Raw genomic sequence first — 16,688 nt, forward strand, 5'->3', positions numbered from 1 at the left:
GTCACTCCCTCCCTGTTAATTGTTAAAAAAAAGAAGAAATCATAGGTCGTCTTGTTAGAATTTACGCTGAAAATTTTTTTTTTTTAATAAATTTTTAAAATGCATTATTATTACTGCACTTAAAGTTGTATAATTAGAAAAGGATAAACATGTAAAATAAATAATATTTTAAAGTAAATTTTAATGTATTATAAATTGAATATGTTACAATGCACTAATCTTATGGTTAATTTAAAAAAAAAATGTATCATAGTAATAAATTATAATTAAAAGAGATATTATAATAACTAAAAAACGCCCATTAATAAAACTTTGTATTATACAAATAAATACATTTTCCTAACTAACTATACCAAAGAAAAAACTTAAAAATATCATTAAATCCACGAAACTTCTATTATACATAGTTCAAAATTTAGCCGCTAGGTGATGTTTTATTACGTTTCAAAATACAACATTATAACAATTCATACATATAAATTTGTTTTAATTTTGTATATTGGTAAAAATAATTTAAAAATGTACATTTATTTGTTTTGAAAGCAATTATACAAAAAAACTTAAATGGGCAATCTTTATCTAGCTTTTTGTTGTAAATGGTGTTTAAAGAAACCTTATCACGTTACCGCTACTTATGGATGTTATTATCCTTGAACTTTATATAATTATAATTTAGTAACGCAGCTTACTCTATATAAAAGTTCGATTTTGTTTAGGCCAGTCACTGACTGCTAATTACAAGTTACCAGCGGCTGTGCACCTAGCATCTACGGAGAGAAAGAAGGCTTTTTAATACACTGGTCCCCAAAGTTCTTAAATAATGTTTTCTCGTATTAATTCGAATCCGGTGGATAGGAACTGGTTCTCAGCCATACGAAAAAACTATGTCTAGCATCGTATTATATCCAGCTTTCTACGAATATAAAGATGTACAATCAAAAGTTTGAAACCAGTTTTTTTAGCCCGTGCCTTCGCACCTTGGGGTTAAAAGAACTGTTTTTAATCTTATATTTGTACATTCTATATCCGCGGAAAGCCGTTTTTAATATGATGTGAGAAATAACTATTCTTATTCGTTGGCTTAACCTTTGGAGACTTTTTATTTGTTGGTTTATTAAGTTGGATGTTCAAACGTTTCAACCACTAATTTTTATCTACAGATGGGGTAATAATGTGTATCGTCATTTGGGATGTACATTGATTTATAGGCCATTGTCTTATCCCTTTAGATCCTTGATCTATTTACTCTATATTCAATGGGGCTGAAAACCAATCCAAGACTTAATAAATCTGAAAATGATATAGCTTAAAACCATGTGAATCTTACCTAAACCTTACCTAAAGAACCCAATCAGTATTTATATTGGTCCTACGACAAACGCAGGAGTCCCAAACGTCGGAGTGGACAAACGCAAGAGTGAACACTTAACCTAACCTAACCTAATTTAGACCATCTTATAGGTTTTAAAATGCCAAACCCCTGCGGGGGGCTTATTTGTACATTCATATATTAACCTAACCTAATATGTATAGAAATACCTAAGATGTTTTAACACTCCTGCGCTTGTCCACTCCGACGTTTGGGACTCCTACGTTTGTACCTGAACCTTTATATTTGGATATGACTATGAATGATAAATTGATGTATACCCCTAATTCTGATGAATAAAAATTCAATTTCTGTGGATTGAAATTATTGGTTGAAAAGTTTTAATACTTCTAGTTAATTAGTACCTACCAATCAAGATTTTAAACTGGCCGATAAATTTAATGTACATCCCCAATGATGATACACAAAAATACCCCTTCTTTAGATTAAAATTAGTGTTATAGAAACGTTTGGGCACTTAACTTAATGAACCAACCAATGAAAATTGAATAAAAGTGCCTCAAGTTGTGAAGCTAACGAATAATTTGGAGACTAGAGTAATAAACAGCCCATTGTCTCCTAATATCATTCAATCTACTATAATAGTATGAGGTGTTAGTTGTCCCTAGCTTTAAAATTTTGATAATTACTGAACTGATTGAGTTCTCCATTTTATGGAATCTTCAAATAGGTTTCCGTGTTGGTATTAGGCTATTTAATTTTTAGACTTGTAGCTAGTCTATGCAAAAGTAACACGGTGTTTGTCTATCTGTGTGTCTCTTTGTCTGTAGCTGAGAATCTCGCTAACGGATGGACCAAAATATTCCTTAACCTAACAACATCCTTGTGTACATTCCCATAACAATTTGGTACGATTTAGGAAGCGTAGCAAATAAATAATTATTAACAGAAAGACCGTACTTCTGTAGAGGACTGACCTATTAAGAATGGCTGCGCTTCTTCTTTTAATACTGTGCTTGTAAACCATGATTTTTGTAAATATGATTAACCCTTAACAGTCGGGCCCCTTGCCGCACCTTAATCGGTCGGTATTATCTCAGTTCCTATTAGAGCTAGAGGGCTAAAAAATTTTGTGCAAGTCCCCTGTTTGATAATGTTTAAGTAAGTCAAAGTCAATTTTCGCTTCCTTTACCCTTTTATATAACAACCTCTGTTTTTAGGTCCTTTTTTACTTAAAAATTTCAAACGGCTGTAATTTTCTTATTTTTGAAGCTAGAAGAAAATTTATTTTTATGTAAATTTTATATTAGTATTATCAAAATATAAATTTAAGCGGCCGCAGCTGTACTTGGCAGCTGCCAGCCGCGGCAGTCGGCGGGAAAACGGCGGCGGATCTTTATAAAATTTTTATATGTCATATTAACATGTAAGAAAAGCTTAAAAAGTTTAAAATTTGAAGTCTTTAAGTCTAAAATTGCGGCCACAGGAGCCTTTTAAAGATTTCTGAAGACCTGGAGGATAAGGACCTGCAGGATCATAGCTGGAACCTGAAATTGACTTGAACACCTATATTTAATATTAGGAGGTACTACTAGAGAATATTTTAGTATTTTGGTAAGTTAAAATGCTTTGTTTAATAATAAAAAATATTTTTGCTCTTTACCTGGATGACCCTGCCAGGTTTGCTGGCATCCTGTGCCCGCCAGGATGGAGATATTAAAAAAATTCCAACTCTCAGTTATGTGTCATACCCATACTTAAAATGTCACGCAGTTTGGGCTCTGTACCTTTCACACACAGAAAATGAGATAAAAAAACCGTTATGGGGAAGGAACTTATTATCATCGCTGTTAAACTTGTAAATATAACCTCTGTGTTATTTTGAAAATAAGTGAGTATTCTCTACAGTTGAAATAGAGTAACGCCCTTCTTTCGTGTCTACAGCTTGCATCTATTACGCAAAACTTCCATTGAAAACATTTACAGAATTTTTGCAACAAATTTTTGCACAATTTTGTTTAAACTTACAATTTATGTTATCTTATAAAGTTATGACACTTTACAAAAGTTATTTTTCGTTTGCCCTGCCTTCAGATTTAAGAGCTTCACCTTTATTAATGTTATCATTCTTATTTTAAAAAAAATCTTTCTATCTTTTTATCTATCTATCTACTTATCTATATATATATGAAAACACCTATATTATGATAGACAAAATTATCCCTTCTGTAGATTAAAATTAATGGTGGAAAAAAATGGACACTGCTATTTTGTACCAACCTTTTAAAACTTAACCAATTAGGTACCCAAAGTTTTATGCAAATAAAAATTATAAGATTAAAACCAGTTTTGTTAGCTTATGTGATAAATAACTATTCTAAAACCTTATCTGCAAACTTGCAAAAAGTTTAATTTTAAAGACAAAATAAGTTATAGAGTATGTAGCTATAATTGTATGTTACAGAAAAATATAAATCAGAGCATTTCTTTATATAATATATTAAAATTACATGAAAAGCAATTACAATATCATATGATCGAATAAAAATCATTAGAAATTAAAATAATCATTTTAAAAATGTCAATCAAATAAAAATTAAAACCAATACAATATAAGGGGAATGGGGTCTCCAAATTAAGTTACAATTTTGAAAATAGCAAGGAAATGAAAATTCAGTATCAAATTTTGCCCTGGCTAGTGGGTCAAAAGACTCCTCCAAACACTAATATTGTTTTATTCCAAAAGCCCCTAGAAGGATAGAGCGTAAATGAAATCTGTAGCTAATACTAATTTCAGTTATGTGAAAATAGTTTCCAAAAATAAAATCAGCTCGAATTTAAAAAAAAAATAAGTTCAGTACTTAAAATTTTAGTATTTGAAGTGGTCTTTTGCCCCACTAGCCCCAAGAAGGAAAGTCCCAAAATTAAATTTTCAAAGTTTTATAGGAAGATCCAATCATATAAGAGAGTTTACAAAAAGAATTAGGTTGATAACTATAAAAACAAGTCCAAACGTCCAGGGCAAAATTTGTTACTGAATTTTCATTTCCTATAAGTGTACAAACTCCCCCCCCCCCTTAAACGTATAAAGAAGAGATATATGAATATTTAAAATAAAAATAAAAAAATAATTGAATATCAGTCTTTTAGAATGGGGGGTGGGGTTAATTTGGGTGGGTAGGTTTTGGTTAAAGAATGGACTACTTCTAAATATACATTTAATACAAAACTTTTTAGAAAATAATATAAAACAAAATTAATTTTGTTTTATATTATTTTCTAAATCTAATCTTAAATGGAAAATATGTTTTTGTAAATATATTATTTAATAATTATCAATTCATTTGAAAGCATTAATTTGTTCTAAAGATAAAATAGGTAGTATTCCAGTATGGCTTTAAAATATTAATTAATTATCTTAATATCTGCTGGATTAGAACCTTTTCCCGCCATACTGAAAAATCCTATATAGCATTGTATTACAGACAACTTTACATGAATATTGAAATTAAAATCATAAATTTTTTACCAGTTTTGTTAGCCCTGAGGAGGGCCCAAACTAGTTTTAATTTTACAAATTATCATTTTAATATCCGCGGAAAACTGTTTATAATACAATGCGATAAATAACTATTTCCCAAATTAGATATTTTGAAAGAAAATATTTAAGTGCCAACAAGAGGCCTCTAGGGGCGAAGCCGCTAATAACCAATATAGAAATCATTCATGAAAAGTTTAAAATTAGTAGAGCTATTCTAACATACCTAAAATAATGTCTATAGCTACTATACCTATTATGAACGTCAATCAATGAATCAATAAATCAAATAATAATCAATTTACAAATTAACTTTGTTCCACTCAAGTTTGTCAGGATTAAATGTATATTTACTGAGAAATCTCCATTTTTTATCCTGACCTATTACCAAAATATGTTCATTATACTCAATATTCCCACTAGCAGCATATTTGTATAAACCATATAGCCTCTCCTCCTCCCCATCATCTTCACTTTTGCCAAATTTACGTTGCCCGAAGCAACTAACTCCATTATTAAATATCACTCTGTAACCTCCATCCTGAAGTTTGTTCTCTTTAAATCTATAAATACTCTCTTGCTTTGTATCAGTATTATATAATCTTGCAAACCCTGGTACTTGCTCTGTTTGATACACCTTGATATTCTTCTTATCCTTCTTATTTTTGTATGACCCACCATATACCAAAGTGTTCCAGCATTCATCTTTAACAAAGTTCTCATCAGTTCTTGGTATGTCAGCAAGATCAGGGACATAACCTAGATTAATTTTTGTTTATTAGCTTTTATATAATTAATTTATGTATATCAGTCGGTCACTACATTTAGCATAAGGAAAGTGTTTTTAAAAGCGAAGCTTTTCTATAATTAGGATTGGTCCGTATGTCTGAGATGGATAGCTTTTTTCGTAAATTTAGGTATTTAGAATTTTCCTATAAATTTCAAACTTTGGTGATTCCTGTAGTAGTTAGGTACGATTTAGAAATTGTAGCAACTCTATAATCATCACCAGAATGTACGTATGTCCATAACCATGTTGAATTATTACTTTTATAACAACTATTTTTTATGTGATCTTAATATCCGATTGTTCTGATTTTTGGTATACTGTCCTAAAAATGTAAGTATGTCCATAAACATTATCCTGTATCAAGAAGTTTTTCAACAAATTTACTCACAATTTTGCTTTGACTCTTATTCATTTTATATTCTGATTAATCAGTTCTGACACTTTACAAGTGTTTATGTCTGTTTGTCCTACCGTTTCAGAGCTTCGCTTTTATGGATGTTGTCATCCTTGTTTTTTAAATGATAATTTCTAGTCAATATGCACTTTTTCTTACATTTTAAATCTATAATATGGGGTTTTACTCTGACGCCCCCCCCCCCCTTCTCCTTGTAAATTTTACCTCTTGGGTTTGTGGGGGGGCAATTTTGACCCCCCCCCCTAAATGTTGAATTAACCCTTGTATCCAGATTTTTTGGAACATATTTTCGCTGATTTTTATAGAATTCTAGGTATTGAATGCGGTGTCACTTTAATAATATCATTCAGTTTTTATTTGTCTGTCTGATTTGTTGAGCTGCGTATCTATGGATGTTGGTATCCTTGTTAATCATATTATTTGTAAGTATTCAAGAAACACTGAAGGCATAATTTATTTTTCTGGTTCTTTTGTAAATTTTCTTAGAGGTGTGGTAATTTATGTCTTCAGCAAATGAATAATTTCAAAATGCCAAAGTTATGGTCCAGCTGTTTATGAGATCTTGCTGAACTTAGATCAAAACAGACAGATAGACAACAATGTGCCTGTCTCTAGTTTTATTTTTTTTCTTTCAAAAAGCTGCAAAATTAAGCCACATATCTGTGATGTTTTTGTTAACAGTATGTTTTTGGTCAATCTATCCTATTATATAAAGTAGTAAGCGTTTATTGTCTGTCCCGAAGGATCTCCCTAACCGCTGAATTAATATTGTTTTCCTTTACAGTGAAGCTTCTTATAGGTCCTGGGAAGGTTCTAAACTATTTTTGGGGAGGGTGTCTTGACAATATTTAAAAAAAACTCTTTTGAACATAAATTTAAAATGAGATGATGTCGACTTTTTGCCCTCCTACTATAAGTGCCCCTAAAGGTTTTAGGGGCGTAGACGCTAGTATATATCTAAAGTGATTAGAAAATGAATTTCTATGTATACACATGTCTAATGATACTTACATAGTTGAAGTTTCCATTCAGGCTTGAGACACAAAGCAGCTTCAAAAAATCCTATAACATGGAATTTATTTATTTTAGTTAAAAATCTCTAAAGAGAGTCAGAAGCAAATTTAGCTTTCTTCCAATTAATGAATAACTAAATTAAACCTTATTTTAAAGAGATAATATTTATATTTTTTTGAGTTTTAAGCATTGTATATAAAAGAAGTTCCTTAAAGTCTGAAAGTGTAAATTGTAATTGTAAAACATTAGAAGCAATTTTGTCAAGAGAAATAAAAAAATGTCTGCCAAGAACAAGTACTTAGCACTAATTGATGATCAAACCTCTACCCATTTAAAAATCCTTATGATCTAAAAAGGATTAATAATCCTAAGATGATTCCTACCTGAAAGCACTGAATTACAAACATCAGTTATTTTCCTCACATACAACTCTGTGGCTTCTATTTCTTCAATGGCCTCTTCAAAAGGATTAAGGCCAGGTAGCTCCTCCAGGAATTTCTCAGGAATAAATGCCAAATAGGTGAGGTGAAGGAGAGAGTACAATGATCTTGAACAGATTAGGAACCTGAAATGAAAATAAAGATTTCAGTTTTTTTGATCATTCTTATTTATTTTAAGATGCATAAATTAATTTAATAATTTTAGTGTATAGACAAGACAATATTCTAAATTCGTAATCTGATTAAATCAGTAATTTAAGACGATGCAGAAATGTCATGTGTGACGTCATAAAAAAATAGGACTAAACGGAAGGGCGAGAGGAGAAGTGGGAAAGAAAACCCATAAACAAGAGATGGATTTTTTTGACATCACACATTACACATTCCACATCTTTATAATTTAAGCTATTCTTACCTATGAGCGCTATACAGTGGTTCTAATGATTGCTCACATTTCTTGTGGAATATTTTTTTCAGAAACTCTCCAATCTTATATTCATCAAAATATTTTTTTTTGTCTTGAAAATCACCTATACCTCTGTGAAACATTAAAGCCCATAAAGGTAACATATCAGATTGTGAGAGCATTCCATCCACTTTATCTAGGATCCACTTGAAGTTAGAGGAAGGCCATAGTTCATGTAACATTTCCAGAGTTGTTTGAAGTTCAAACTATAAAAGAACAATTCTTATTAATGTGTATATTATTTCTAGAAAATATTTTGCAATAAAAACTCACAAAATATTCAAGAGCATTTTCATCTGCCTCTAGCATGATCAAGTTAGTAAAGCAGTCAAAGTCTTAATTGCTGGGTAAATTCCAAGGAAGATATTAAAAACATTGCACAATATGTGATACTCAAATGATGTAGGATAACAAGGTTAAATAACATTCAAACATCAACACTAAGTCTGGTTATCCTGTGAGTTGCACCTGTTGTATGACAATGGCATTTCCTTATATCGCACTATTAGTGTCAAACACCAAACATAGTGGCAACAGGTACCATTTTTAAAGTCTCTAGTATGATGCACTATAGACCAGATTCAAAGCCACCACCCCCCTGACTTTAATCAATCATGCTACCATTTATGCAGTGATTGATTAGGTATAAATATTCCATTCATTTGTTGCCTATACCTTTGTTTTTACATATTTTGTCTTCAGCTCATTGAAGTCAACAGCTGCATCTGTAGCAAAGGAATCTCTATCCTCTTGCATAATCTCTAAGAAATCCTGTTTTTTCTTGTCTGATCCCTAAAAAGAGTATACTTACTTAGTTACAAAAATATTTCATAATACATGACATCATTCTTAAACACTTATAAATTGAGAAAGAACCATTTAAAAGCAATCCTCCCCTTTATTTTTTTTCCTCACATAAAAAATCACCTTTTATTTCCTCTTACATCATTAATTATTTGAAGAAAAAAACATGAATTAATTTTTATATACCAAGTTGACATGTAACATATAAAAGAATTATTATCACAGTGTATAAAAGCAGCTTAGCCCCAAGAGGTAAAAAAAATAAGTTGCTGTGGTGGTGCGACCATCAAAGTTAGAATTACCTGCTGGAAAACAAATTAGGTACCTATGTTAGTGCGACCACCAAAGTTTTAATTACCTGCCTAAAAAAAATCTTTTGTGGGGGATGGGGGTGAAGCTTAAAAAAACACCACTGGACCATTAGATATATTCCCTGAAGAGTAGAATCCAATCGGTTCAGTGGTTACCAAGATCTTAAAGGACAGACGGATGGACGGACAGACATCAAGCTACTTTGTATTATAGATGTTTAAAATTTACATCTTCTTACCTCAACTTTCTCTTTCAACAATATTAAACCTAATTGCTTATAGCATTGGCTAATAACTGAAAGTGGGCTTGGTCCAGAAGTGTTATCCAGGAACTGGAGCATACAACCACTCTCTTCCAGTCCCTGAGCCAACAAAGGTCTATGCCCTATCAACCATAGCTTTATTTTCTTATCCTTATTATCCACTCCAGGCTTTTCTTTAATCCGCTTGGCAACTGAAAGAATTATATTAGATATTATAATATACCCTCGATTGCATCTGCTCATTGCCAGGGTGATCAAATCTCGGGTGACAACGTGTTATAACTAAAGATGTTAAAAATGTTTCCTACTGCTGCTGTGTCAGGTGTGCAACATAAATTGTAAGAGATGGGGGAATGCCTTGGCCCATAAACAGGCGCAACTCACTACCAGGCACAGTTTGGACTTCTCAGACAAAGGTTGTGTTATCAAAGGGTTGTTTGTCCTTTATCCTTTATCCTTGGGTGTTAGAGTACTTAATCCCATTACAATGGATGATTCTCTGGATTAAATGTCCATAGCCCCAAAACTACTTGACTGATCAGGATGTTTAAACCTACTATAAAAAACTTAGATAATGAACTTTTTGCTTATATAAATCTTTGGACGATGGAGGATGTGTACCACGAGCTGATCTGCATAGGTTCAACAAGGCAGATTCGAAATGCGCTTGTGGTTTAATCTTGATTCTTGACTAGGGACCACTGGAGATACTGTTAGATAGATAAGTAAAACACTAGAAAAGATTAGAGCTCTCTATCTGAAATGGCTTGGCCGTAGTACTCCAGCAAAGCAGATTTTAAGATGTCAACAACGTCAAAAATCGTGAAAATTTCTCAGTTCTTTATTTCAGGGACCCATATTCAGGGAACTTTAAAACTCATTTTAGACTGAATTGCGCTGACAACCCTAGCAGAATCGTCATGGAATTTCCCAAATAGTAGAAAAAATCATTTTAGCTTAACACTTCTCACTTACTCACGTTCCTAAGGAAATGTTGCCTCCCAGCAGCATGATCTTAATTCAATGGACTTTTGGACCTGGGGCTATTATGAAGCATGCACCAATAAATGTGCCCATATCACAAAGACCTTCCTCATTGCCACTATCAAGGAGAACTTCGCAAGCTTGGACAGGTACATCTTGACCTGGGCCTGCCAGTGGTTGAGGAGGCAGTAAATTTCATTTTAATATTCTTAGCAAAAAATAAAAAAATAGCCAAAAACCTGCTGAAAAGCAGTCCAACTGCCATGGATGTTTTCTTTAAACAATGAAAATTTAAATTTTAATATAACTAAAAAAAATTTTGAAATCAAACTATGAACACCAAAGATATAAAAATTTTTAAAATATAAAACTTGTCCAAAACCTCCTAAAGAGCAGTCCGACCGCCTTTTAATCCCATCTCCCCCATAGCATTATGGACTGATATTATTTTCGATTTACTTCCAGGCCACGGTTGTTTTTTTATTAAATAAATAAGTTAGGGTACAATGTTTGGCACTTTCGATATAAGTAAATGATAATAAAAAACCCATAGAATGCGATAATAACTTCAGAAAAATCGAAGAAAATAGTTTTCATACTTAATTAACGTTTTAAAGTTTTTCTTCAAAAAATTTAGATAAGATGCCTTTAAAAGTCGTCTATGATTTTGTCAGGGATAAAAATGTAACTTTAAAATAAGAATTACAACGTATTTTTTCAATTAGTACAAAGTAAAATTTTGAACATTTTATTGATCAGTATATTTTTTAAAATGTGAAGTAGAAACCTGAATATTTTATCATGAAAATTGTGTTATGATTTGATTGTCTGCTAGATTACAAGAAAAAAGATACTGACAGTACTTGTTGGTTCTTTAAAAAAAATTAGGTAGATTACTTTAAGAACCCCTCTTTTTGCAACGTTATTTCAATAGAACAGAGCCGTAGTCTTAGTGTACTCAATATCTAGACAGCCAACCATTGTTTTAGAATTGTTCAATTTTTTTAACTTCTGATAAAAACAGAATTAATGGTATTTTTGTAAATATTATACCTCCAAGAAATGGCTATACTTCCCAATCATATGTTGTGTGATATTTAAGAGGAATTATTTTGATATAATGTCATTAAAATATTCGTTGAAAAAAGTGCTATTCTAGCTTATACTTTACATTTTAATGTGTATGATAATTCAAATAATAATAATATTAATATATATTTCCTACAAGCCGCGGCTTCCTCTGGCCTGACGACATGCACCTCCAAGCAGTGAAGGGGCTGGCTGATTAAATATTACAATTAATATATATATATTTTTAGGGGGTAATCGCCCATCAGCAAGGGAGCTACAATAAAAGATAATGAAGATTTATATTATATTTAATTGTTATAATTATAAAGAAAAACCTGGAAACAGTAAAAAACTGACTTTATTTTATTGACGTAGGGAAAATTTTGTCAAATATTTGAATAAAAAAACAATATAAAACAAAATAAATTATTTACTAAGTATATTTGCGATAACTTTTATTTAATGAAATCTTCCAATTTTTAACCTGTACAAAACGGCCTGCTTAATTGCTTCAAGATCCATGTCAGATCTATATAGGAAATAAATGTCTATAAACGAGCTCAAGTTTTCCAAGGACTATTCTTTGAAAACTCATAGTGCTCCAATAATCCATAATAAACTCTCATTGCCCAGAACAATAAGACCCATTATTTTACTTTATTAAAAACAAATTCATTGTTTTCATTTCATGTTGCTATTTACATTATAATGAAGTATTTAATTTCTAATCATAAAAAAGAAAATTTAAATTTATGATATAATAAATTTAAGAAAACTCTGTTTTAAAAGAATTCGATTGTGGCGACACTTTGTGTGTTCAAATATTGAACTAAAATTGTAATCATATAATAAACCCTTTGGTGATGGCAATGTAAAGAAAAAAATATAATTTAAAAGATCTTTTTAAGATCATTTAAATTATTAAATATTTACTTCCGTTTAAATAGTAATGCCGGGTGAGGAAAATAGATTTATTGAGAAATATATATGCATATAGAAAACTAGCCAATAGGGAGATAGTTATATCGAGCCAACTCTAGTTTTTAATATAGTCACAAAAAGGCTTGATAAGTTTAGGAAATATTTCATTCACTAATCATGTCATTTAAACTCTATTACACAGAATACAGTGTAAAAAGATGTTCTCGTTTTAATTTTAAGTAATTTCAAATGCATTTTAATACCTTTTAATGATTTATTTTTTGAAACATCTTTTTACAAAATGTTATTGATTTTTGAAGTTATATGTTAAAATGTTTTTAAATTTTGTTAACATTTTGTTTTAAATGTAGAAAATTGGTAATTCTAAACATTCGAAAAATGATTTTATTAAATTTTCATCACTTATATTGCATGTTTGTTGAAATTTTCAACTGATAATTCAAGAAAAATCGTTTAAGTTTTATTATATTTTACTTTGAAATGTTAAAAATATATAATTATTGTCAAAAATGTGGAAGTTATACTTTCCTCAAAAAAAGACCTAAAACATGCAAATTAACACGTGTAATGAGATTTTTTTTCTTTCAGGTTTAATTTTAAGTAATTATTGATATTTTTTGTAAAGAGGATTTCATATAAAAAGTTTTAAAACTCAAGTTATGTAGTGGTTCTAAAAAAGGTTGCGAATTTATGCAATTTTCTTGCAAAAAAAATTTTCTAGGATTTTAAAAATAGCAAAGGGTGTTATTAGACTTACTTACAGATACAATTGCTAAGTCATTTTGGCCAAACACTAAAATAAAGTTTTTACATCTGAGGGTCCAACCGTGAGGCTTGAAAGTGAAAGCACCCAATTTCTTTTTTAAATTTGGGATTAATTAAAGGGGTAGTTTCACAACAGGCATATAAACTTAATTTAGTGAACTGCATATTTTTTCCTGGTTAATTGGTTAAACTACATTTATATTAGGGTGGGTCGATTTTGGACATTTTTTTTTCTGAGGCCAAAGCGGGGATCTGCACTCAATTTATATAGATATAATACACCTCTGGGTGATTTAAAATTTATCCTAAGTCTTAAAACCGCTGACGACCAGACATTCAATTGTATAGCTATTTGTAAATGGGAGTAAAAAATTATTAAATCAGAACTATGGCTTCATGGTGCTCCCTGGAAATGCCTTGAGGAGCTGAGTCAGGAACTTTTGTCCGTTTAAAAAAATCTCGTTCCTAGCCTGAGAAAATCTAAAAAACCTCTACAAATTGGACAATTCTCAATAAACCTTAAATTTTTTTGGTTTTTTAGTGATTTCTAAGGCTAGGAACGAGATATTTTGAAACGGACAAAAGTTCCTGATTCAGCTCCTCAAGGCCTTTCCAGGGAGCACCATGAAGCCATAGTTCTGATTCAAATAAAATTTTGAATGTCGTCTTTGCATACTAATAAGTAATGAATTATATTTTTAAGTGGTCGTGTTCTAAAACTCAATTTTTTAAAATTCTTTTTCGGTCAGAAATGTTTTTAAGGTTAATTTTATCTGTTGCATATCCCCGCTTTGTCTAATTCCGATATGAACCCACCCTAATTTATATAGCAAATATTTGAAAGAATTACAATTTTCTACCACGTAGTTTTAAAAATATCAAGACTACAGGGTAGAAAGTTGAAATTCTTTCAAATATATGCCATATAAATATAGTTTAACCCATTAACTAGCACAAAATAAGTTCAAATGCATTTTGTGAAACTTCCCCTTTTGTTTAAAACAGTAATTTTAATTTTTAATTTTACCTTTAGGATGTATTATATAATATTCAGGAGTTTTTCCAAAATATTCAGTGAACCTCTTTTTCTCCCTTAAAAAAAACTTTTCAGTAGGTATGATTTTGATTTAGACTTTGATAAAGAATATTAGCCAAAATAACAAAAAAAAATTCACAGAAATACATTAGAGTCAATTATCAATCAAGATCTATTGAAATACTTACTTTGTATCTTTCCAAACTAAATCTTTCTTCCATTGACTTACATTGCCATTTGAATAAATCTCCATTTCATTACTGACTGCCTTGATGTACAGAATTAGAACATTTGTTGATGTTACTTTCCCTAAACATTCAGAGCCATTTTTAAACTTTGTCCTGAATCCAGTAGCTCTGTGAACAACTCCATCCTTCATAGCAACAATGGTCTCATAATCATCATTTGTAGATTTGCATTTTATGAATGCTGGCTTTGGTGATTGCAAAGCTTCCTTGCCTTCATTGGAAAATAATTTGTATTTCTCATTTTCATCCATTGGCATCATAACTAAATAATTTTGACTGAAGTCTCCAACATAGTTATCATCAGATATGTCTTGAAATCTTGGAACAAAACCTAAAGTTAAAGAAAATAAAAGGTTCAAATAGAGAATAATATTTGATGATAAATGAAAATTTAATCACTTTATAATATAGTACTTTCTTTTCAATACATTTCTAATAAAGTAAGAAGATATTAATAGTTAACTTTTGATAAAATCTCAATTAACAATGTGTTTTTTTTATTTATTAAATATTATTAAATAAAACATCTAAGGTTGCTTTATTACATAGAAATTTAAATCTATCAGATTTATAGATTGGTTGTAATACACATAAGTTGATTCTTATCACTTTATCATACCAAAAAAAACGTATATAAATAAAAATTATCTTACCCAGATTTTCTTTAGATTTCATCATTGCAATGAAACCACCTTCTGTAACACCAACAACACTGTCTGCCGCCTTTTCCATTTCTTCAAGATCTTTTTCACATTTTTCTAACTCTTTTGAAACATTTTCTAGTGGATTTAAATTAGGTGTTTTATCAAATATATGGTCAGTGATATTTGTATAGTAAGTAGTAAGGATAAGCTTGTATAACTCTCTAGAATTCACAAGGAACCTGAAATTAGTATGAAGAATTTCAATGAATTTTGAATTAGATTTGATTTTAAACAAGAATCACAATACCCGAAGGAACATCAAAGACTTGGAGATAGAGCAGATATTCATTGTTACATTGTTATAACAAATAAATGAAAACAATGTAAAAACGTTTTTTGCATAAAATATGTAGTGTTCTATTTAGATTGAATGACAGACAATGTTTCCCCCCCAACTGTTTCTACCAAACAGACAAAGAAAGGTCAGACTTTTTTTTAATGATTAGTTACTTTGATACTAAACTAGAAAATCAGTATGGTAACATGTATCCAAAATCTTACCCAAAAGCTTGAAACATAGGCTGCATGTTTTCAGAGCATTTATTCTTATAGACATAGCTCAGATAGGACTTCACTTTTTCTTCTTTGAAATCAGCTAGATATAAACTAAATCTGTTTTTATTCTGATAAAATTCATTGACCCATTCCACCACATCCATGTTTGACATTAGAGCAAATTGTTGATGAATATATTCACATCCTCTGAGATAATTCATATTTGCAACCATATCTAACAGAAGATTAACACTCCCCTGAAAAAAAAAATATTCAAGGAAGCCTGCAAGAAATACCACGCTTTGACTGCTGAAAGACTGCCACAAATAGACCCAATACCCCTAATTTGAAGCCTTCAGCTTCTATATCAAAAAGTTCTTTTAAAAATGACATTTTAAATACAATGAAAATTTTGAAAGAATTTCAATTCTAATGTTAGAAATTTTGAAATTAAATTATGTGACCTAAATCGAATTTTTTTCATAGATTTTGACTATGAAATGTGGTGTTTTTATTGTAAAAATGTAATCAGTTACCGGAAATCTACGTTTCTTACAAAGATAAGGTTTAATAAGGATATAAAATATGGTTAGATAAGGTCTAGGCAACGTAATTTAATATAGTTTTTTCTTTTATGAGCATTAGAAATCTTTCATAATTTTCATTGTACATAAAATGCTATTTTGAAATGCCTAGAACTTTTTTGTTATTGAAGCTGAAGGCTTTAAATTTGGGGAAATGGGTTTACTTGTGGCAGTCTTTCAGCAGTTAAAGCGTGGTAGTTCTTGCAGGCGTCCTTTAAGAGGTTTATGCCTATTCCGTAGTGGTGGGGCTCATAATAACCATTCTCACTTAAACAACCCCTTAAATAGTGGATGTAAATATTCATTTGTTTCCCTTAGGTAGTCATTTTTTTCCCTGAGGTATCATTTTTATCCCCGAGGTAGTCATTTTTTTCCCCCGAGCATGGCAACCGGTGAACAGAATCTCAGTTCTGCACCACAAGCCTCGCACGACTGAAGTTCCCATGTCTATACAGTCATATTTATATGAAAATCTGAGAAAATATTTT

The 16,688-nt window shown here is 30.6% G+C and overlaps 1 protein-coding gene across 3 annotated transcripts in view; it reads right to left on the reverse strand.

The window, feature by feature from the left end:
* LOC145323986 (uncharacterized) overlaps window positions 1–16,688 on the reverse strand; it is a 73,817-nt gene that overhangs the window by 17,883 nt on the left and 39,246 nt on the right. Inside the window, exons 2-10 of one of the 3 annotated variants that reach the window (XM_080166622.1) lie at window positions 15,623–15,873; window positions 15,071–15,300; window positions 14,358–14,748; window positions 14,161–14,225; window positions 9,348–9,562; window positions 8,669–8,785; window positions 7,943–8,199; window positions 7,471–7,652; window positions 7,085–7,135 (exon numbers count right to left, since the gene is read on the reverse strand). The exons of 1 other annotated variant lie outside the window; for it this stretch is intronic. In XM_080166622.1, the coding sequence (XP_080022748.1) occupies window positions 7,085–7,135; window positions 7,471–7,652; window positions 7,943–8,199; window positions 8,669–8,785; window positions 9,348–9,562; window positions 14,161–14,225; window positions 14,358–14,748; window positions 15,071–15,300; window positions 15,623–15,849 (1,735 nt within the window). In that variant the 5' untranslated portion in view covers window positions 15,850–15,873. The remainder of the gene's footprint in view (window positions 1–7,084; window positions 7,136–7,470; window positions 7,653–7,942; window positions 8,200–8,668; window positions 8,786–9,347; window positions 9,563–14,160; window positions 14,226–14,357; window positions 14,749–15,070; window positions 15,301–15,622; window positions 15,874–16,688) is intronic. One more of the 3 variants, XM_080166621.1, reaches the window with a different exon arrangement.

This window comes from Acartia tonsa, chromosome 7 (assembly GCF_053477335.1).
Source record: "Acartia tonsa isolate MP-2025a chromosome 7, ASM5347733v1, whole genome shotgun sequence".
Lineage (NCBI taxonomy): Eukaryota > Metazoa > Arthropoda > Copepoda > Calanoida > Acartiidae > Acartia > Acartia tonsa.